This window comes from Corvus moneduloides, chromosome 1 (genome assembly GCF_009650955.1).
Source record: "Corvus moneduloides isolate bCorMon1 chromosome 1, bCorMon1.pri, whole genome shotgun sequence".
Taxonomy (NCBI): Eukaryota; Metazoa; Chordata; class Aves; order Passeriformes; family Corvidae; genus Corvus; species Corvus moneduloides.
The window spans coordinates 77,508,684-77,533,176 of record NC_045476.1 but is presented as its reverse complement, the minus strand read 5'-3'; the positions used below and the strand labels follow the sequence as shown (position 1 = coordinate 77,533,176).

Here is a 24,493-nt window from a genome sequence, read left to right as displayed (position 1 = left end):
AAATTCAAAATACGTAAATGCTTGAAGGCACACTGATTTCAAATCAGGCGTGCATATATACAAAATGTGTTGTCTTTGTGTGGACTAAGTGTGGACTAAGCTAGTTTATTCCAGGCAATGGAATGACTTAGGATGTATATTCCTGTAGTTCATAGTGAGATTAATCCAGCACAACATGAAAATAACCTAAGAAAATGATTGCAGGTATAACTCAGGGCACATTTTGGAACTGTTCACTTGATCTTTTGACAGAGCACAGAAATAAAAATGTAGCTTATTTTCTTAAATCGTGAAATATATTGTCCACTGCTACTGCTATTTTTTTGGAATAACATTTAGCATAGTGAATTTCAGTAGGTTTTTTTTTTTCCTACATTAGTACCAGCAGAAATTGTCATGAATAAAAATGAAATCTGAAAGAGTATTTTTCTTAATTTTGCATGTGTTATCTTCGAGGGCAATATTTGCCTTCTATGAGCATAAGTCTGGAGATTTCTGAGGCTTTTCTCATCTTGAACTCAGCAGACAGGGACACTCATGAGCATTCTATATAGAGACCAAGGACAAACATTTCACCTAGGTCTTTTCTGCATAGCATTTCATGTGTTATATCTTGATAACTTGTTGAGATTGAATAGAATAAAATCTCTTAGATTATGACTTTTTGTACAGTTGAGCAGATGTGGCCTCAGGGCTGTATTGGTTGACTCATTTTCATTTAAAATACACAATTTTGCCAGCTGGAAACTGCCAGCTGTTTTACACATATATGAGTTCAGGGATTTTGTGCTATGCATTGTTGAGTTTGGTGCAGCAGCATTTCTTTTTGAAATGTTTTCATAGTCACAGGACTTAACAGCCTTATATAGCCCTATTCACCTCAGAGATTTTATTGTTAAAAGTTTAAAAAGTGCTCCCCAGCCAATGTTTCTTTGAGTTTAGAAATGTTCAAGTTTGGACTGTGCACTTTAGATTGCTTCATACTGCCTTCATTTAAAATTTTGATGACCTGTAGAATCATTGGAACAACTCCTAAGGATATTGTAGATGCTCTCATCACCTGGGGGTCTTTTTTAATCACTTCCATATTTTTCAAAAATATATGCTGTAATCCAAAGAGAACTCATGGGTCTCATAAAATTGGTAGATCAGGTTCTACAACCTGTGTTATGAAAGGGTTCAAGCCAGCTGGTTGTCACAGCATGTGTCTCACTGTCTTAAAAAGACACAAATCTGAGAGTTGACCCAGTTTTTCTTTCTGTGAATCTCCTGTGCAATAGAAAGCTTGTAGTGTTTACTGTTGCCAGAGTACCAGAAATCTGAATTGTGTTAGGCAGTGAGAAGCATAAAAGTAGTTCTGCTGCAGTAGGTACTTTTAAAAGTATTACCAGACTCCCCTAAACAGATGACAGGGGAATAACTTTTGCCATTCCAATATACAGCAGAATAGCTGAACTTGGCTGTTGCAAAACAGAGATTCATTGGCATGAGTAAATATTAAAACTGATGGACTGCCTCTGATGCTTCCAGACTTTATTCTCATGATAAATTCAAGTGACTTTTGCCTGTGTGACTGTAGAGAGCAGTGTTTCCAACATTACTGAATGGCTTGTAGCCTGAATGATTAAGGTGAGAAAGGGGAAGAGAGCTGGTCTGGGACTAGACTAGCTGTTCAGCTACTGCAGTGTAGTCTGCACCAGATTTCTGGGCTAGAATTTCCCTACTGGATCCCTCTTTATTAATCCCTAAGCCTTTTAATTAGGTCTTGTATGGAAAGGAGGAAAAAATGGATAGAGAAGTCATTTAACTTTCTCTTGATCCATGCCACTCTTAGCAGAATAATTTTCATTTTCAGCAGGAAGCTCTTTGAACCAGGCTATTATTCTATCATAACCTGTCTATAGTGCTTCCACATGTACAATGCTTTCTCCACACATTTCAATGCAATTGTCTCTAGGAAGTCTGTTGTCCTTTTTCACCCCAAACCACTGAAGTCAGTAGCCACCTTTGCAGTGGGCTTTGAATGTTAACCTTAGATAGACAAATAGGAAAGTATTTGCATTACCACAAGTAATGACACCTTACCTTATTACATTTTTGTGTTATTAAATTTAATGCCTTACTCCTGTTATATAAATGTTAATGTTATTGTGCTAGCAAGTTTATTAGCTTGTAACAGACATGCAGTATCCTCTGAAGTTTTTCCGTAGAGCTTAATGGGACCATCAGATCTCAGAAGGACTGAGGGAAACTACTTTTCAGTGGGTTACCTATTATCTGGGTAAGGGTAACTGGGAAAGTAAGAAGGAAAAATTCTATTATCAAGTCCTAGAACTTTCTTTTGTAAAATATATAATCGAATCTCACGATTTACAGCCTTTTTTTCCTATCACGGGCTAATATAATATTCTTTACTCCATGTTTTGTGATGCAGGTCTTTCAGTCCTGGGTCAGTGGTCGTATTAGCTGAATCAGCTGCTGGCTATGGGAATAGCTGCTTCACTTTCATGGGCACTATGCACTACGTTTTGCATTAGTTGGGGTTTTGGACCATTATTTGTAAATTTTAAAACCGGGAGTCAAGATAGGTTTGCAGGTATAACTTCTGTAATTTACTGATCACACAGACAACATGCAGGGTGTGTTTCTCCAAGTAGTGCATAAGAATCCACACTGTGGGTTGGTTGCCTTTCACCTGGAGAAGCAGGAATTAACATGTTCACCCCTCGTCTTAGCTGCATGCAGGGATAAACAAAGGCCTTCATCCTACCCTGAAAGTACACAAGAGGAGTAAATTCAGCTTGTGAAGTCACGCCCATTTCCAGTGAAATATTCAGCAAATATTAATTCTAGGCTTTTATTTTCCTTGAATGTGCATAAATTCAGGCTGCCCAACTGCACTAAACAAGCCTGGGAAAATATGTGCCTTCACCCAGGTTAATCACACAGAGGTAACTACTTGGGTTACAGAAGAAAGTGACTCATCTACAGATGACAAAGGATTAAAAAAAGGGGGGGGAGAAATGCCCTAAATTTCATTCCCCCTTCCTCTATACTGAGGAGAAATTTAAGGGAGTAATGCAAACACAGAGCTGGAAGAGAAGCTGTGTGTCAGAGTCCAGGTCTGCTATGGTGAGGAATGAAGGTCATGTAATCCCTTCCAGAATCTGCTGAATCTTGAGTTGAAACTAGATTGATGTCCGAGGGAGGGAGCTGCTTGGTCCCTTTATTTCTTTTGGGAAAAATACTTCTGCTAATTTACCTGATGTCAATGTGATCTCCTCTCTCTTTAGAGTTTCCACATTGACAAGAGCAATCCTATCCACATATGGATTTTATTTTGCTATTTGAAGGCAGATAATTCTAAAATTGCTCCTATGCTCAGTTTGGAATTTACTGGATAATTATGGATAATTATGCTGCCAATGATTCACCAGCAGGGTCTTTCACAAATCTGTAATCAAGCACAAGAAATTGTGGATATGTAGGGAAAATTACCTTAGTAATAGCACTCCTGTGGTAAAGTGCTTTCGACTGAACAATACTAGACAGTGACACTTAAAACATTCGAAAACATCACTAAATTGAAAAAAATACTGAGAAAAAATGACAAATGTGAGTGTGTTTGCATTTTTCCTGGGACAAACATAGGGCAGGTGATTTTGAATCATAGTTCCAGCCTGGCAAAGGAAGCTGATGCAGTAACAATGGGCACCAATGACAAAGGAAAAAGACTATTATCTTTGTCCCCATGAGATGGCACCCTGAACCAGCAGTGCACACAGGGATGGGTTCAAAGTTGGGGTTTTTTTCATGTAAGGAGTGTATCACAGGTGTTTTGGTGAGAAGTTATTAATCCAAAGCATTGCCTCTCTGCTTTTGTTTCACAGAAGGTGATCTTTGTACAGTTTCAGAGTAACGTGTCAGAGTTTTTAGTATGGTTTACGTATATCAATTTCCCCTTGTATTTTAAATTCCTAGTTATACTGCGAAGCTATTCCAAGTAGTCAGTCAAATCTATGTCTTTATTAAGCTGATTTACACTAAGCATTATGCCTAGTGCTAAGTGTTGGGAGCAACACCTTTAGGGAAAATAGTCAAATCTTCAACAACCTGATCCCATCACATGGAAAGATTAAAGGCTTTGTTCTCACTGAAATCTGTCAGCTGTTTGGTTGCCTATTTCAATTTTTTTTTTCCCCGATAAAACATATACCTGAGTCCAGAAGAGCCTCACAAAAAAAACCTCAAACCAAAAAACCCAGCACAAAAGTGAGCACATTAAAGTATGAGAAATTAATTTCCTGTCTGTTATTAGAAGTAATAACTGGTGAGTAATAGTTCTACGTCAGCAGAGATGTCTGAAGAAAACTATTTTGCTGCCATACGTGTTGGTTCAGTGTGTTGCTATGTTACTATATGCACGTATTGGTGCAGATGCCTTGGGAGGGGAAAAAAAAAGGCAGTTTGTTGCTGTTCAGTTTATGCCTCTCTCAGTGGAACCACAGAGTAATGCTTTGTTTTTGTAAGTGTTATTTTAATTTCAAATTAGCTTGTGGTCGATGTGATCTTTACTAGCATTTCTTATGAAATGAAAAATACTTTGACTATGGTTTATTCCTGTTATTAAATAGTAATATAGACCCATGCTATGTGAAAACTATGAAAAGCTCTGCTGTGTATACCTGTTTACAGACACTGCAGTCTTTCTTACCCTTTGAATATTTCTAATTGTGTTAAAGTTGTAGGCCACTAAAACAAAACAGAAGTGTACAAATAACCTATCACTGGTTTCCTTGCAAGATTCAAAGCTTATTGTGAAAGCTGTAACTCTGTGTGATGATCTTTCATGACTGACAGTGTAGAAAGAGTGCACCAGTTTTGTTCTATTTGTTGTTCAGTCCCACTTGTAGATGATTTCCTATGTGGCCATCTGAATATGCCAGCATTAATTGCAATCAGACATACACCAAGAGTTAGTGATTAGGGGGAAGGAAAAATAAGGACTAGAGTGGGTACTTTGAGCCTCTGAAATAATGGAAATAGTTCTTCATGCTCTGTTGAGCAGCAAGAGTATTCCCTGCCCACAAACAAGCTTGCTTGAAGAGTGGGGGAAAGGCAGCTGGTGATTTTTCCTTTCCAGCAGCATGTAGGAACAGCCTTCCTAGGAGGGAGTGGCAGGGAGAGCCGGGGGAATAAGGACTGAGAGCAGGCTGAGTAACAGGAGAGTCACCTGGTGTGTTGCATCCCTTCTGCAATGAAGTGTGTCTGGCGTGCCAGTTCAGAGATGCAGACACACAAATGTAACTGCCGGATCCTATCATCCAGCAACGTCTTTGGATTTTCCCTTCAGACCTGGAAGAGTGAGGACAGTAGCTCATTTATTACTTTGCCAGTAGACTGTAACTTGTCTGTGTTAAAAGGCTTCACACTTTAAGATTCAAAGTGTCACATTCCATGTCACATCCCCATTGTTTCTACCTTATCCTTTTACCTTATTCTTTTACCTATTTTTTGATAATATCATGGTAGGAGGTGTCCAATTCACAGGGAGCTTAAAAATAGTTTTGGTTTTTTCATAAGGAAAAATTGTTATTGGTTCTGTTTTTTTTTAATGTGGTGGCAGAAAGCCAGGTCATAATAGGTGTGAGTTGAAAATAGTTTGAGATTAAACTGAACAGAACTAATTTAGTGAAAGGTAAATGAGGGACATGGAGATGCTGATGCACGTAGTTGTTATTCAGTCAGACTGAGGAAGAGTGTTCCTGGACACAGGGACAACTGCATCACTTCTTGTCCTGTGCAAACTTCGACTATAAACATCTTCTTACTTTTCAAGTCAGCATCTTCTGCTTTTACACATCTTCCTTGTTGGGCTGTAAGTAAGATCCAGTTATATGCCAGCAATTCCCATAAATCTGAATAAGTTGCTAGCAGGAAGTCACAGTTATTTTAACACTGCCTCCAAGAGCAAGTGAGACCAAACTGTCCATTCTTAGGGGAAGCAAGACTGCCCCGTGAGTCGCTCAGTTACCAGAGCCAGTGTGGACTTCTTCACTTGAAGCATAACATTTACAGCAGTAATTACTAGTTTCGTGGCACCATGATCAGAATTAATTAATTTTTGAGCACTAACTAGGTCAGACTGAAGGATTCTGTACTGCTACATAGTGCCAGATCTCAGCCATTGCAGAGTGGTTACCCAGTGAAGTGTAAGTGATGTTTACACACCTCCATCTTTCCATCAAGGGAAAGGCAGAGCCCTTTCCCTTTCCCACTGTTCAGCCTTTTGAGGCACATACTTCTATCTGTATTTCCCACCTATGAGTGGGAAGGAAATGGATCTGGTGAGTAGTGCTGTCTCTATGAAGGCAGTCTGCCTGTTGTCCACCTCTCTGCAGCTAATCCAGAAGCTCCTGAGCCACTTCACAGTGACCGTACTTGTTAGACCTGGGTCTGAAAAAAGGTTTGCTTCTGCAGAGTTGGCAACACTTGGCTTTAGATTACCTGCAGACATCTGAGAAGAGTCTGGCAGCCAACATTACTGTGTATTTTCATAAACATTTCTCTTACAGAAGGCTTAATTAGATACATAACAATGACGTCCCAGATGGCACAGTTTAGCTAGGTGGCCTGTATCTTATTTTAATTGCCTAAACATATCCACACCCTATCTTTGTTATGAATTCAGTTATGAAAAAGGATATGAATTTTAAATTTGCTGTCTGGCAGTGATGGAAGGTGAACTCCATCTGCCTCACAGCCAAAAAAAAAAAAAAAAAAAAAAAAAAAAAAAAAAAAAAAATCATTTGGGTAATAAGAGCTTAGGAGCCTTTTGGAAGGAAACATAGGTAGGACCTGATCTGGATGCTGTGGTATGGCCTGAGTTATGCTCAAAGCAACACAGAAACATGTCGTTCCAGAAGGAGATACCATCTCCCCAGTTCCCACTATCACCAAGGAAGTACTGTGTTGGTGAAAATGTGTCCTTTGGTGTCCTACCCCTTTCATTTGGGCAGCTGGGCACACCAGCACTTCAAACCTGAAAGCAAATTCAATTATCTTGCTTATGCCTTTGGTAGTCTAAAAATATGCAGGGCCACCTGGGGTTACTCAGGTGTGAACCTGAGCTGTTCCTGTGGTGTGGGGCAGTTCTCTCATGAGGACTGAGGGGCAGCCGTGGCCTCCCAGGGGGTACTTGCTGGTGTTGTCTGCTGTGGGCAGTTCGGCTGCCCAGCCAGGGAATTGTGTGGAGCAGGGGTAGGACACCTCTTTCTTGGTAAGGACTGCATACTTCTTTCAAATTATAGAAAATAGACCTGGTGGGCTGCACCGGAACCTCTCCCTCTCCCTTTCTTTTCCCACCCTGTTATGTTCATCGGTACTAACGTGGGCTGTATTACATGAACCCAGTGGTGCCCATTCTGGAAGTGAAGGGATGGGATTTTCTGTTCCCCTACCACCTCTGGGGACAGCTGGCAGCAGGGAAAGCTGCTCCCCTGCAGAGGACCTGGCTGCTTATGGGAGGGAGCTTTGCTTTACAGCAACAAGATGTTTTCCTTTGAGCATTAACTCCAGTTTGACCTTGGGCTTTTTAGGCAGCCAAACACATACATATGCCTCTTAGGCAGAGTTAAGATACTGTCTTAATGCATATACAGATGCAAAGTGCCCAGCCACACACTTCTACGTGTTTTGGTTGTCTTCTGGGTCTCCTTTTCACTATTACAATTTTTCTGCAAATAGCGGTAATACCAACTGCAGTTTCTTGAAGTGCTGATTTTGCTGAGAAGGTCTTTTAATTGCTCGTCAACTCCTGCATTTTCTCCTTCATAGCCTTCGTTCATTCTTGTCTGGTGCCTTTTGTACTGTGCTTGCTGAAGGCAACAAACAGGGCTGCTCTTTCCTGCCAGAGCTTGTTGTTGTCTTCAGTGGCTGGGCAGGCAAAGACAACTCTGGTGTGAATCATTTTGCTCCTCCAATGTAGGAGTTGCCACGAAGAGTGATTAAGGGACGGGAAAAAAAAAGCGAGAGTGAGAGGGAGTGTGTTTGTGCGCACAAATTGAGGTTGGGAAAGTGGGAGTGGTGTCAATGAGTAGTCAAGTAACAGAGTCTTCTGCTCAGCAAGGTTTCAGCACGGGCAGCTGGTTCTTCGTGCTGTGCTCAGGTCATTGATTCGTTTACCAGGATTATAGCCTTGCAAAGTAAGTACAGCTTTTCTTCATTCTCTGATATTTTAATTTATGCCGAGCTAATAGTTAACAAATCTTGGCTGTGAAACATAATTGTATGGAGGGAGTGGGATAAGGAAATTTGAACAGAAAATGTACGTATGGAATTGAAGAAGCTTTTTTTGCCTTCCCAAATGACAGTGTTTTGGTTTCATTTCAAAACTGCTGCAATTGCTATGCTAGATTTCTTTCTCTCTGGAAAGATTCATTGGAAGCAGTGAATAAGATCTGGCAGGTGAGACATCATGGGCATTAGGAATTATTAAAATATTGTGGTTTATTGCAAATGGCTATTCCCATATCAGAAAAAGCAGGTTGTGTATGATGCCATGAAAATCACTCATGTGCCAAAGTATGATTTAGGTTGGTTTTTAAGCCTCTGCTAGAGAGGAATATTCCTCTCCTTTTCTGCAGAGGTGTGTGCGCTCTGCTCTGTTTGCTCCAAGTTATTAACCAAATGACTAATCTGCACTCATTTAAAGTGAAGGACAGGAACTTAGGCCTAGTAATTACAAATTTATTTTCAGTGCGACCATTTAGTTTGAACAGTTCATTGGCTACTGAAGTACAACAAAGCCTATTGCAGTGGCTTGTTTCTCTTTCCTTCCTGGAGTGACTTTCCCTGCTCTTTTGCTGACAGTGCTTTTTCCTCAACCATATGGGGTGCTCTGGTCCCGCATCAGTCTGATATCTTGCATTTCTCAATGTCTGTTCAGAGGAAATTATGTCCTTGTTTTTTTATCCAGGTAGTTTGCCAGGTGAAGAGTTGTCATTTCTGTAGAAGAAGAAAAGGCTCACAGAAATCTTTTATTTCCTTTGTTTCTTGTGTTTGCTGAGTAAGAGTTGAAGTGGGGTCATGTTAAACACTTGATCTAGTTTCATATTAATGCCTCACTTGTGAAATTTGCATGTGGGTTGTTTCATATAATTCGTCCTTTTGGAATTTTGTTTGGACTGGAGAGACTACAGTGCTGGCACTCACAGTTCCTGAGATATAGACCGAATATAACCCCCAGCACTGGATGGCCAGCATTGTTGGTGCTTTATCTGCCACAGGTGTCTTCTCCTGGAAGGACTGTTTAACTGAGACAAGAATAAAATAAATACTTGCTCTGTTTTATCGGATTTTTCCTGCCATACAGCTAGCTTGACTTGTCAGACATTTCTACTCAGATGTTGCTATTCTTTTGATTATAATTTTAAATATAAGTTATATTTAGATTTACCCTTAGTAAGCAGATAGTAAACAAAGCTTTCCTGGTTTTTTTTTTGGGTTTTTTTTTGGGGGGGGGGGGGGTGGGTGCGGTTGTTGTAGTTGTTGTTTCATCCACGAGTGACTAAGCAAAAATGCTGTCTTATACCAATAAAAAAGTTTAAATCAGGTTTTTCTGAACTGGTTCAGGAGCCTTTCAGCTCCCTTCTGTATTTGAAAATACAGAAAAGACAGTCAGTTTTAAATAAAGCTGGGCGGATTGCAAGCTCCAAGTGCTTAGAAGATGCCCCACTGCTGCGGGCCTTTCTGTAACTGCTGACATCCTGCTTTCCTGGGAAAGGAGGGACCCAACAAGAATCCATGCAGCAGGCCTTTTTAAAATTTCATTTTCAGTTTTTTGACTCCTCCCTGTTTGAGGTTTCCCTGTGATTACTGACTCAGGAGCTACATCTGATTTCTGAGACTGTTAATGGGCAGCTAATGGGCTTTCCTCTCACTGGGAGCCTCAACCCTTCTCAGTTGTCTGGAACTGGCTTTACTGGACTTGCAAGGCTTGGGGTGCTCAAGGCTTTAAAGAGATTTAAGATTTTTTACTGTAAGTTCTCTTCAGTAATATGAATGTTGTGAGCTCTTAAATATAATAATAATAATGATAAAAAAGAATATGGTTAGAATAGAATAGAATGGAATATAATAGTCATTAATAAATGGAGAATAAAAAACTGACTGACCGGTTGAAAAAGATGGTGGAATAGACATTATCATTTACTATCCAGCCAATCATTCAAGGTTAAGGGTGCAACTGACCTTTTCTTCCCAACAAAATGCCCTGAATGGTCCTTATTTCAATAGTAGCATTAAAAGAAAGAAATTAGAATGGAGAGCTTTGCCACTACCAGAAAGAGTTTCACTCTGCATGAAAGAAGCTTTGAGAGTATCAGCAGTTAGTGGATGAACAAAGGTAAATAAATGGTTCACCATGAAACGCCTCCTGTTTTTCTCACTGAAAAGAAACATTGAAACTTTATAAAAAAGGATCGAACATTAATACTATCAGAGTTACTAATGAGATCAGAGGAGTTTTTAAGCCATGGTACAGCTTTTAACTGGCATAAGAAGAAGAGTTTAATTAAATTATGTAAAATTTCCTATTTTATTTTCTTACTCTGAATGTCTTGCAACCCAAGGAAGTGAAACACAGCGCATCTACATCTCAAAGTCAACATTAGGCTGGAAAGGAACAAGGGGTATTTTAATTGGTTATGATTTCATGTTGATTTTTAGCTTGTAAGGAAGATCCAGAGGCCTAAATAGAATAATATCATGCCAGCCAATACTGAATAAAATACTTTACTTCATTAACAAATTAAGTTTTTTTCAGGTGTATGGCATGACTCGTGAGATTCTTTGTATTATTTGTCTTTTTGAGGGTGGTAGATGTTTATTGAATGACGCATTCTTGGTTCACTGGGTAATTTTCCACCAGTTGCTCAGTAGGAAATACCTGTGAAGTTAGTACTTGCCCCAGATGTTCAATTTTGGGGGGTGTTGGTGGTGTGGGGTGGGGCAGAGAGAAAGGGACTGAGAAGCAGACACAGTATACGTGTGTTCATGAGAGAATGTTGAGTTAATGGCAAAGATAAGGTTGGTAGCCTATGTAGGGGAATTTATTTAAGACACGCACAGGCACAAAAGAGCACATTTGTGATGAGAAATGGCAGGGAGGCATTTTAAGGAATGATTTTATGTTTGCTTCTTTGCCCCTGTTGTTGCAAGTTACTCCCTCAACAGCAGTCTCAGTCCTTCAAACTTGTTCTGTCTTTTGCCACTGTCCTGCCTAAAGCTCTCCTCCTTTAAGGTGTGTGCTGAGCCCATGATTGCTGCCAAGCTCGACTTTTCTGGTAATTAGTTGCATTCATGCCTGAGAAATTGTGTCTGCATAAATGAGGTGGATGGTTGCAGTGCTAGGCTGGCACTTGGTCCTCTCTTTGCACCCATAAGATCTCTGAGAGGTTTCCTGAACCTCATTATGACATCAGCTCGATGCCTGCTGATGCTGCAAAATGGAATCTCTCATGGAAAATTTCTCTTTACCAAGCAGCTGCCAGAGACTGCCAGAGTGGATTGTTGATTGGAAGGTGGACAAGTCCAGCCAGACCCATTTTGAATTCAGAGTCTGGCAAAACCTCTGGATGTTGCGAAGCGTGCTCCTCTGTATTTTTATGTGGAGATAAATTTCTCCAGTGAAATATGTTCATTGTTTGCTGTCTTTAAGACAAATTCTTTTTCTTTTTTTTTCCTTCCCCCAGTGGGAGGGGATTTGTTAGCAAACAGTTTGTTGCTAATACCAACAGTCAGAATATTTTTGCAAGAGTGCAGGGCTGGTTAGGTGTGCTTTTCAAATGCTGACTTAAAAAGCCTTGGTTTAATGCCAGTATATCTTTTTTCTTTTTTAACTTGATTAAATGCTGTGAATTTCACTAACCTTTTATACTTCATCTTTTAGCCTAAAACAAATTAGCTGTCACATAAAACAATTGCCTTACCTAATAGATCCAAGAACATGTATAAGTTAATTAAAATAAAAATAAAGACATTTATTTTGTAAAAGGCCTTCTGTAGTCAAACAGGTCTTATGAGTAAATCAAAGTGTTTTCTCTACTGTGTTGCAGGCAAATTACATGCCTGTTCTGTTACTCCCACAAAAAAATAGTTATAAAAATTTATAACTACCACAAATTATTTGGAAGTCATTACTGCTGTCAAATACCACAGCTGCTCTAAAGTGTCTCTGTACAATGGTGTCAGATGTTCAGCTACATTTGGGAAGTAGAACACATGCAAGAATTTCCATTTCCTTTCTGTCTCTGTCAATAGCTTTGATGGAGATGTTTAGCACCAATTTTAACAGCTTCCTCTTTTTTAGGGATACATGGTATTGGGGGCATAGTAGTGTCAAATTCACTATGCCAAAGGGGTCATCTTCTGTGTGATTGCTGGTCTAAAGCCAGACTTGTGCTATTGACTGAAATTCTGTGGTTCACCCTTGTTGGCTTGAATCTACACAAATGTGCTTATACTGAAGTGCAGCTTCAGGTATGGGAAAGCAACTTGGAAGATGGGAATAGTCTCTGGCTTTCCCAGAGCATGGACAGCAGCAACTGTGCCTTGCCATTCCTGACTGCATGGGTCATGTAACAGTCCTGTGGCAACTGCAGTTACTGAGAGTGGCTAGGACAACCTTTGAGTTAAAACAGTGTAAGTGATGGGTGGGCACACAGCAGTATTTTTTAGAAGGCCTCCTTTAAGTTTCTAAAACAATCTCAACCTACAGGACCAGACAGCTTTCTGGAGACTTCTAGCAAGGCCAGGGATAATGGGCAATCAACCCTAAGAGGAAGGACATGTACCAAAGCTAAAGATTTAATGGACAATTAGCCATGAAGCAAGAGATAGAGAAGTTATGAGAACATTAAAGACCTGTCAGAGCCAGGAGAGCCCAGAGCCTAGGTGAAGTACCTTCTGAGTTGGCACATTTTAAGAGTATCAATTAAAAACAGATTAAATTAATATATTATCCAATCTGACTCAGTGTGTGTGGGTCACCCTGACCTACACAGATTTTCTCAAGTGCTTCTGATAATACTGGCTCTACATAACGTGGCATTGCCCGCTGTCACTTGACAATGGTGGCTATTACTGAATGTCTCCTCTCCTCTCCTCTCCTCTCCTCTCTTCTCCTCTCTTCTCCTCTCTTCTCCTCTCTTCTCCTCTCTTCTCCTCTCTTCTCCTCTCTTCTCCTCTCTTCTCCTCTCTTCTCCTCTCCTCTCCTCTCCTCTCTTCTCCTCTCCTCTCCTCTCCTCTCCTCTCCTCTCCTCTCCTCTCCTCTCCTCTCCTCTCCTCTCCTCTCCTCTCCTCTCCTCTCCTCTCCTCTCCTCTCCTCTCCTCTCCTCTCCTCTCCTCTCCTCTCCTCTCCTCTCCTCTCCTCTCCTCTCCTCTCCTCTCCTCTCCTCTCCTCTCCTCTCCTCTCCTCTCCTCTCCTCTCCTCTCCTCTCCTCTCCTCTCCTCTCCTCTCCTCTCCTCTCCTCTCCTCGATACCCAGTCCAGATACTGGTGCCAGCCTCTTTCAGTGCTCTAACCCAGCCCCAGCACAGCAGGAACTAGAATTACAACCTGAGTCATCTCTCTTTTCCCTTTTTCATTTCAGGATGACAATGGATGCTCTGCAACTAGCGAACACTGCCTTTGCAGTTGATATGTTCAAAAAGCTATGTGAGAAGGACAAAACAGCCAATATTATTTTTTCCCCACTGTGTACCTCAACGTCTCTGGCTCTGGCATATAAAGCTACGAAAGGTGATACTGCAGACCAAATTAAACAGGTAAGCTGTCAGCAACCTGTTCTGTGGCTGCAAAATTATATGGCTGTTGTAGGTGTCTTTCTTACTGACTCTTGTTAACGTTCTCCTGGATGTCTGGTTCTCGTGTAAGACAAACTTCAAACCATCCCTCCAAATTTCCTCAATGGTTCCACACTCCATGGCCCTGGACAGCAAAAGGTTGAAACTCTGTCTTAAAGAAAAATCTTTTCAAGCATGTACAAGGTGGAAGTGGACATGGCAGAGTCCTTACAGATGTATTAAAGCCTTGTCTCCTTTTAGCGTAGTGTTTCTGGCTACAAGTCACGGTCCAGATCACTGCATTTTCTGGGTAACTGTTTTTTTATTATTCAAGAATGCTTAAGCTTTACAGAATTGACAATGATTTTGCCATTGCTGTCAGCAGCAAGTATGTGTAGCAGCCCTGTCACTGACTTTTCCCCTTTCTCCAGCAGTACTGTGAAGAGGAGGTGGGTGCAGTGGAAGGGGCACAATTTCATCCATGTTTCTCCTTACAAGCAGCTCATGATGTTCGAGGGGTTTCCAGCTCCATGATCCAGCATGGCAGTCATGATTCAATCAGTTTATGGAGCTCACACTGTGGTGCAGGGAGTCAGCCCTGCAGCCTTGTCTGCTGCCTCTGTGCAAGCAGAGATTGAGCTGGATCCTTTTTATCCCAGTGAGGGTCCCCATGGTTTCTGCAGTTACCTAAAGGTGCATGAAATGCAAATTAAGTATGCAGTTGTATGCTGATTATCACCTGGCTCAAAAAGACTCTCTACATATTTGAATGTATTTTTCCTCCCTTGGGAATTCCTCCATGTACTTTCTCATTCACTGAAAGTACCCATGAGCACAGCCTTCTGTGCCCTTACTTATGCCACAGATTACAGGGAGTCTTGTGCTGTTCACAGAATATGTCCATGAAAATCATAGAGTCATAGAATGGTTTCTGTGGGAAGGGACCTTAAACCCCCTTGCCATAGGCAGGGCCATCTTCCACTAGACCAGGTTGCTCCGGACCCTACCCAACCTGGCTTTGAAGACTTTCAGGGATGGATCTTGTAAGCACTGCAAGTTTTTCCAAACAGCATTTTAAAAAAATAATTAAAATTAAAATGGTACCCTGAAGCTCCCTCACCATTTCAAAATTCAAGCATTGTCGTTCTGATGGGAAAGTTAAAAATATTACCCTGCCCTTATTTTGTTTTCACTTGTGTCTGCAATTTGCTTTGAGCCATTCCATAATAACAAGTTAACCTGCACATCCACAAATGGAGCTCTATTACACAAGCGCACTTACGTTTCATATTTCTCTAGTGGTATTTAAAAAGTGCTGACTACAGATGCTAAGGAGAGCTTGGTATGCTTTTAAGTGTAATATCTTCTATTTTCCATGTCTATTCTAGCTTCTGCCTGCCCCTGAGTTTGTACTTGGGTTTTAAATACTAGATTCAAAAGGCGCCGGATTGGCAGCTGTACTCTGGAACATCAGTCAACAAACTTATGCCAAAAATTCTCCAAGGTAGAGAAGCTGCAGTAGTTTTCTCCTCCAGCCTAGTTCCCAGGCATAGAAGCCTTCTGCATTTAATATGCAAAGAGATAAAACTGTTGGAGAAAAAGGAAATAAGTTGAGAACATTGTTTCTAAGGAAATGGACTTGGAGTTTGGCTATGAGAGCTCTGCTGCTGCTGTGTTGGGAGTTTATTTCTTTCTTCTCCTGCTGAGCAAGGACATGGAGGGGTGACTAAGGCAGAGCAGCAATTTTGTATGTGAAGGTGTGATGTGTTCTGGGAGAAAGAGCAGGAGTGATGTACAAAGGGAAAAGAAGGTTACAAGTGCCTGCTGTGCCTCATGAGGGAATTTGAGGCAGGTGAGAAGGGTTGGACAGGCTTCCTGTAATGAAACAGCCACCATCAAAGATCCTGTAATAAGTAGGCATTAAAACTGTAATTCATATTTATAGGGTTATTTTCGAACAAAGGCATCATTACCCCAGTATTTCCTAGAACTGGACTTGTCATTCCCAGGAGTTGGGAGGTGGCCATGTGTGGGTCAGCAGCCCTACCCACAGTTATACTGTGTCTACAAAACCAGACACAGTTATCTTTATCTGATCAGTTTTTGCTGAGATATCATGTGATGTCATGTATTAGTCACAGCAGTCAGAAAACCTGATGGTCTGTCAAGCAGTTTTAAAGGTGTAGCCCACTTCTAGAAAGGAGATTATCTGGGACTCTCACGTATCTGGCTTTAAAACTTCAGGATTTTGGGTGGGAATGTGAGTTTGGCAAAAACATTATGACTCTGTACTATGGATTTTTAGTTGACTAAGTCACATCGCCATCATGAACAGCTCTGCTGGCTTCCTTGGATTGCTCATAGGAAAGAAATGCATTTGGAAAAAGTTCTGGTAGGATCAGGTTTTTTAGATTTATGTAAGCATGCCAAATACATAAATGATTTTTGAGTAAGAACAGTGAGAAGCTCTGTCATTAGCTTAAATACAAAAAGCCACAGCTCTGGTCACAAACTAGCATTATTTTTTGCTAAGCTAGGAATGTTTAGACAATAATGATAATAATAATAATAAAAGATGCTTAGTGTTTTATCATGTTCATTTAACAGGTGCTCCATTTACAAGATGTCAAAGATGTTTCTTTCGGGTTTCAAACAATAACTTCAGATGTTTCCAAACTCAGCTCTTTCTTTGCACTGAAAATGGTCAAACGGCTCTTTGTAGACAAGTCTCTCAATCCTACCACAGTAAGTACTGCAGGAAAACCCTGGTGCTATGAATTGCTTGGCCATCATGTTGATGGATTATGGTGTCAGACTGCAATGTTTTTTAAAATAAATTCTCTTACTTTTGGCTGTTGGTTGACTGGACTCAAATGATAAACAGCATAATATTGTCTGCTGCCATAAAGGTTTGTAGGAGGATGGATGAGTCTGCTGCTTGACCCCAAGCTGTGCAACTCTTACAACACTTTTAGTTCTTTCATTAATATGGTTTAGGTCACTAGTGAGTTTGGTTTTGAGTGCAACATAACTTCTATGCCACATCAAAGTCTTTGCATTGCAAGTATGAGTGAAAATGAGTATAAAAAAATTGGTGGTGCAAGTGTGTGTCCAGTTCACACACCCAAGTAATTACTGCTTTAGTTTTAAGCTTTAGTTTTCTTAATGTGCTTGAGAAGGCAGAAGCCTGACTATTGAAGCAACACAAGTGAAGAAGGTGGTGTTTGGCCTTTTAACTTATGAACCTTGCAAAAAACTGAGAAAAATGCTGTGTGTGTTGGGGTTTTTTTTGCCAAAGTTGTCTTTGAGTAGAGTTCCAAGCAAGGATAACATTAGCCTAAAAGTGATATTTCAGAAAGCTCAACATGCTGCAGTGATGCTGTGATTGGATCACCTGCTGTTCAGCCTCTGCTACAGCAAAGGCCGGCACCCATCCAGAGCAATAAATGTCTCCCCTGGTGAGGACAGACATGATGGGAGCAGACTGTGGCCTCTATCTCAGTCTTGCTCAGGCCTGGACTGAGGGTTGTTTTATCCTGTCAAACTCTGGCAACATGGTCACTCCTGCAATGTCCAAGTCACTTCAGCTGCTGATGTAACACCATCGGACTGAAGATGACCTTGAGAGTGATGTGCTGGATGCAGGCATGCGTCCTTGTTGTCTCCTGTAGTTACATAACAGCTTTCCTCGACTAATAATTGACTCCTCAGCTACCCAATGGCATTTAACCAAGCATGGCTTTGGTTACTTGTGTCTTTCAGGACTTCGTCAACTCCACAAAGAGGCCTTTTCCATCTGAACTGGAATTAGTGGAGTTCAAAGAAAAAACTGAGGAAACCCGACAAAAGATCAACAAATCCCTTTCAGAGCTAACTGATGGTGGGTACAGCTTAACCTTGGGGATGCTGTTTGCCTCTTCAGAGAAAGATCTTTAGCCTGGTGACACGTCTTTAGGAGTAAATACATAGTGAAAGCAGACTAGGCCTACTATTTGCATTAATGAGGATTAGCAGCATCAGCCTGTTTTGAAATCACTGACTTCACTGCTGCAGCACTTCTGAAGGCAGAAATGTGAGATTGACCTTGTATTAGCCTTGGGGAAAGCTGCTCACATTTGACTGCAGCAGGATGGTTTGGGAGAATGACAGGTCCTGGCTGTGGAGCATCACAACATGTAAAACCAAAACATCGAACCCTCTAATTCCTTTAAAAGCTTCATTGTACTGGGAAGTTCTTGTTGGACTCTGAATTCCAGGCTGTTAATTAATATCTCAGCTGCTTTTGCCAGCAAGGGTGCCACAAGCAGATGTGGGTCTCTCATTTGCTGTCCTGTGGAAGCCCCAGCAGAGGTGGCCCTGGGGTTGGTTGCCACCTGTTGCCCTCGTGTGGTGCAAATATGGAAACACCGTGCACGAATCCGGTCCTTCCCAGGCTGGCACAGGTGCCCATGGGGGGGCACCTCGCCCTGCCTGTGCCGCTCGAAGAGAGGACTTGCCTCCGCAGTGCTCTGAATTCAGGGTCATTTATGGCAGTGCTCGAGCAGATCTAAAACAGAGAGAGTGGGACATGGCGTTCACCTACTCTTTTGAGGTCTGTAGCGGTATTTGGTTATTGACTGTAATCTGAGCAGCACTTTTTGTTATCCCGGTTATTTTATTCTCATGTGTCAGTCTAGAAAAGAGTAGCTGCTAATTTGAAACTTCCCTTCAAGTCTTGCTCTCCAAATGACAAATGTTTTTTCACTTAAACCTGTTGAATTGCGCTGAAAACTCAGCACCTTCTTTAAGGTACTGAACAAAGGCAGGAGATGAAGTTTTGATTGCATGTGATATAAACCAATGAAACATGTCATTTGGAAGATCTGCCTCTATCCCAAACCCCATATCAAGAATTAAGCTGCGCTTCTAAGTAAGTGCTCCTTTTTGAAATTTTCTGTTAGAAATAAAATATTTTATCTGTGAGATGCAGGACACAAATGTGTTTAGTTCAGTGAAATGTTACCATATTAGCTTAAAGCAATTGATATACCGTTAATGTATTGTTGTGTTAACAACCATCTTAAACCTGTTCACAGGAAAAATGGAGAATGTTTTGAATGAGGATAGTGTAAGTGACCAGACTCAGATCCTTCTACTTAATGCAGCTTATTTTGTCACAAACTGGATGAAGAAGTTCCCAGAGGCAGAGATCAAAGAATGTCCTTTTAAAGTCAACAAGGTATGTTCTGAAAAAAAAAAAAAAAAAAAGAAAGGTGCTGTTTCCTCTCATGAAAATGCAAACTTTGAGCTAACAAGAGAAAATGAGAAATGTTTATTACCATGGCATTCTTAGACTCTAATTTTAGAATTTTAGAATTTTAGAATCTAATTTTACACAGTGTTGCAAGGGTTCCAGACTGTCCTGGGAGTATTTTTAGACAACATGAGCTGAGTATTAAGTGGTCAGGAGCATCCATTGTCTGCAAGGAGATGAGCATTCATGTGCATGGGTGGCTTTTTCCAAGAGATTGGAAGGTTGCAGGTACAAGAGGCTGCATCCCAAACCCTGCAGAGGTGAAGCACATTGCATTTCTTGAGCTAGTGAAATGTGTGCAGTTGTGTCACCTCTTTGAGTACATCCCTTAGGTGCCTGGTCCTGTGTTTTCCTCTTCAGAGATGTCATCCCATCAATCTTCCTCATTCTAGTCAAGCTCAGGACTGCAGCCCTCTGCATATCAGTCCTGCTTAGCCATGAGGCTCAAGTGGGAGCAGCACCTGTGGCTGGTGCATTCAGGAATCTGTGACTACTGATGAACATTGTAATCAGACAACTTTAAGCCAAGATACAAAGCTGCGCAACATTTGTGAGATAAAGAGATTATATTCCAAATATACACACACATACATATAGAGAGAGATGCAGGAACAAAGTCAGAGTTTCAGGTTCACTGAAAATACTCATAAATTATTTCATAAGCCAATAGTTCCAGCTAAAAAAGTTTTAAAATCATACAATCATCACTAAGATTTTTAAGTGAAACATCTCAAGGTTGTTTTTTCACCTAAAGTAACATTTTTCTACTGAATTTGAATTTTGAACGTTTTCGTGTGGACAGAACAGTTTTTAAATCTTCCCTATGAAATAAAGTGTTTTGTTTTGTTCAAAAGCAAAGACTTAGGGATTTAGGTGAGCCTGAAATTTCTTCTGATTCTGTTTCAACTCCTGAACCAAAATATCAATTATTGGTCTGAACAGTGTGACCTTCACTGTTGAACTGTGCTCAGTGCTTGACACTTGCTAGCATTACAATGCCACATAGACAGTGTAGTTGGTAGCACTCTGTGAAAAGGCGCGAAGGGCCACCAATACTAGCTAAATTGCTCTTTAAGGCACATCCCCAATATGTTGCTATTGTATTAATTAGAATTCTGTTCCACTTTTCTTTGCAAAGCTGCCTACTGTAAAAAGCCAACAGTCTCTCACTGCTGCTTTCATTACCTATGAAAGCCAACAAATTCTCTGGTGGTAACTCAATCTACCACTTCCATGCAAGCTTACAAACTTTCTTCTGCCACCATTGTATCTGTGAATTAAAAGGAATGATAGATTTTTTTCCTCTGTGTTTTGCAGACTGAAACTAAACCAGTGCAGATGATGAATCTGGAAGCTACTTTTTGCCTGGGCTATGTAAAAGATTTAAATGTTGCCATCCTTGAGCTCCCATGCCTTAACAAACATATAAGCATGCTCATTCTCCTGCCCAAAGAGATTGAAGATGAGACCACTGGCTTGGAGAAGGTGAGAGAAAAAAATAGAATTGCTATGATACTTCCTTTGGAAACAGCCCATATAATGCCATATGTTTATGGAAGATTTTTGTTATTTAGAAGCAATGCATAAGGAAACAAAAAATAACTTTCCTGTGAATTTACCTTCTCATTCTGCTTCTCTGTTCCTAGTCTTTGTGGCATCATCATTTTCACCATGTCCACGTGTGAGGCTGTAAATGAGGCTTTGTTCTAGATAAGGAGTGCACAGAAAGCAGTATAAAGTGTAGAAGGTGCCCTTATTTCTGGTGTCCTTATTTTTTTTTTCAATTGACATGTATCCATGATTTATTTTACTAAGGTCTTACACTTCTCCAAGTTTTAATTTTAAGCAGAGGTGCCTGAAAATGAGACATTTTTAATTACAATTGCACATAAATGTGAAAATTAATATGGCATTTCCTACAGAACAACAATTTCTTATGTAATTTCTCTGTGAAAATTTTAGAACATATTTTCACCCCTCTTCAAAGTTTATTAATGACTAAGTAGTTAATAATATTAATTAATATTAAAATTATATAAGGATTAAAAAACTGATGATCACGCAAGTCTCCTTTGTAATTTGCTGCAACTAGCCACAAATTTTAAAGGCAGGCAGAATCTGTCTTTGCAGCTGTAAGATACTTTTATATGTTGGAGTAAATTATGGAACACACCTATCATAAAATGCAAGTGAGGCCTTTCCTCATACCAGCTTGTTGTGGACCCACATTCTGCTTCCTCCCTTTCCAGTTTTAAAAAAAATTGCGTGGACGGCTGCATGTTTGTTTAAGATCAGGCTCTGTATTTGGATTTTCTGTCCCAAATACCAGCAATTTCATTACTCTGTAGGGTCAGGAATAAAGACTTTTGGATCTCTGCCAGTTGGCCAGGTGTAACTTGGGTAGGGACTGTCTTCCTCAGGTTCCTTCATTTGGCTGTTGAGGTGATTGGTTATCTAAAGCTTGCCACAAGACCGCATGCAGAAATGCTCCAGAGGCGTGTCCCATGGATTCAATCATACTTTCATCAATGTAACTGAGAGTGTGTTAAGCCTGAATGCTATGGTTGTGAATTTATTTATTTATTTATTTATTTATTTATTTATTTTTTGGAGTCTTGATAGGAGTGACAAGTTCAGGAATGGTCTTTTTTCCCCCTCTCTCTCTTTCCTTGGACTGCTCATTAATTTGCTTTGTTCCCTTATGCTTTCAGCTGGAAAAGGCTCTGACCCCTGAGACATTATTACAGTGGACCAATCCCAGCATGATGGCCAACACCAAAGTGAATGTATTTCTTCCAAAGTTTAGCGTGGAAGGTGACTATGACCTGAAGCCACTTCTGGAAAGCCTGGGAATGACAAATATCTTCAATGAAAGTACATCAGATTTCTCTGAGATGTGTGAGACAAAAGGTGTGGTTGTGTCAAAGATCATCCATAAAGTCTCCTTGGAAGTAAATGAACAAGGTGGTGACTCCCGAGAGGTACCAGGATATCGGATTCTGCAACACAAAGATGAATTTAAAGCTGACCATCCATTTATCTTTTTGTTTAGACACAACAAAACTCGCAACGTGATTCTTTCGGGCCGATTCTGTTCTCCTTAGGTGGGGCACGTTCATTATGAAAAAGCACAATTACATTTGTGATGGTGCACACTCCTGTAAAGCTTTTCTTCCTCACTATCACCTTTGAAAGGAAATCTAAGAGGTTCATATATTGGCTGAGTAATACAATGTACTCTACATATGCAGCAGAACTAGTTTCTCTCCTTTTGTTTTCTCCCCTGTAGCAGAATAATTTCCACTGTGAAGAACGCACCATATTTTATTGAGAAGTATCCCAGTTTCAGCAACAAGAACATTTGGTTCCTCTGTGACACTTTTTTCCCAAAATGAAGTGAACTGAGAGCCTGATTTAAGATAGACCAGGAGCTGGAAAGGGCTCTAGGAGGAATAGCTGCATTCCTGCTCCCTAGTTAAACCTCTCTCCCTCGTGACTCACACTCTCTGGATTCTAATGCCTAAAAGGGGAAATGTGGACATGTGGTATGGTAGCTCTCCCCCTGTACCCGGCCACACTCTGGTGGTCCAGGGTGTCCTACCAGACTCTGCCAACACGCAGTGAAGCAGTGCACAAGTTCTGCAGCATAGTTACAACAGTTCAGGCTGGCATCAGAATTTGCACCTGTGAAACAGCAGCCACACTGAGGCCTATGGACACCAGAGGCAAAAATAATGGGGACAGTATGTGTCTCCAGAAGACTCTTCACCATGAGCTACATCAGTTCCCAGACTGGGGAGGTTGGACTCTGCTGTGTGGCCTTTTTTGACTCATTCCCTTCAGACATGGAAGATGGGACAAGTTCACTGCAGCCATGAGGAACCCTGTTTTATATATCCTAAGGAAAAGAACATTATGCAATTCAAGGCTAGAACACAGTTGGATTAATACTGGAAGTGCCACACTTTTCATGCACAGATTATCTGCCATTTCTAGCTCTGGATTCAGCATTAAGGAAACTCCTTACAGTTACTTAATGACTGAAGCATGAGAAAGAAATAAGGACTTCAACTTGAGTGAAATTAACATTGTAATTGCTAGTCTTCAAATTCCACGTGAGATTATGGTAATCAGATTTCATTTCTATCTAAAGACTGCCTGCTGCATATGTTCAGTACTCGTTTACCTAATTACTGTTCAGAATAAAGCACTGTAAAACCTGTGTCAAATGTACAATACCTCTAGTCTGAGTCTGTGTGTTCACTGACAGTGTCAGTGTTCACACCTGACTTCCAATAAATTACAGGAATAGAAATAAAAAGATTCACTTAGGCCACAAAGTCAAATTAAAATAAAACCCCAACTAAGTGAATGTCTGGGTTGCCCTTCTGAGCCACATGATGATAGTTCCCAGTAAGGACTGTGTTACTAGGTGGTCAGGATACATGCAGAATTCAGTTACGTATCCTCAAAAGAGGAGCATTTTACTTGGGAAATCCTCTTGGTACCTCAGGTCTGAAAGAAACTGGAAAGAGATCTCTAAATGAGAACATGCAACAACCCCTAATATGCATCATTTCAACCTCACAGCACTGGTTATTGTGAGGAGTTCTGTTTTGATTCTTGAACGTAACAACCCCTGAGAAGCCTTTAGTCACAATGATTCAGTAGCTCCCTCGGTGGAACTACTTTAATAGTCTAATGCCTTTTAATGCCAGAGGGTTAACTGGGGTCTTTGGCCCATATCTTTGAGGGTACTGAGGAGAATAACTTGCACCAAAAGCAATGGGAGGTGAGACCCTGCAGACCTCTGGGGGTCTTTGCTGATATGCATCAGATGTTCTGTACAGGGGTAGTGGTCAGAAGAATGAAAAATACGACAATTACTGTGAGCCCATCCTGTCTGAGAAGGGCTTAGCTGCAAAGATCTTTACTGGCTCAAATTCAGTGATACCTGAATGCCTGGCAACGATTGATGCACCCCATCATTGTCTGATCTGCTCTGAAGGCTGGGGTCAGATGTATCTAGGGCTGTTATCACTGTGGCTTCTACTGGCTCTCCTTCAGGACTGACTGTGGGTCAGGACATCGTGCTTGGAGTTGGTGACTAAGCAGCTGCACAGGCAGTCCATGCATAGAGAAGGCGGACTTGCTGCCTCTGCTCTGTACAGTTTGTGTTTGGACACTGACTCTTTGTCAGGTAGTTCCAGTTGTCCATCGGGCCATTTCATGCTTACTGCTACATCTCTGCTGGTCTGCTAGGCTGATGAAAACCTCTGGCAGATTATCCCATCCCTTTTTTCCTTCCTGGATGAGATTTCCTAAAGGAGAAAAGCTCAGACATTGCTTTCTCAAC

General features: G+C 40.9%; 1 protein-coding gene across 1 annotated transcript; it reads left to right on the top strand.

Moving 5' to 3' along the window:
- The first annotated feature begins 8,074 nt into the window (after positions 1 to 8,074).
- Positions 8,075 to 23,370, top strand: SERPINB5 (serpin family B member 5). Its single transcript, XM_032116936.1, has 7 exons — positions 8,075 to 8,204; positions 13,652 to 13,826; positions 16,452 to 16,589; positions 17,607 to 17,724; positions 18,920 to 19,062; positions 20,455 to 20,622; positions 21,849 to 23,370. Exons 2-7 carry the CDS (start codon positions 13,653 to 13,655, stop codon positions 22,239 to 22,241), a joined length of 1,134 nt encoding a protein of 377 aa, XP_031972827.1. The 5' UTR covers positions 8,075 to 8,204; position 13,652; the 3' UTR covers positions 22,242 to 23,370.
- Positions 23,371 to 24,493: the final 1,123 nt, after the last annotated feature.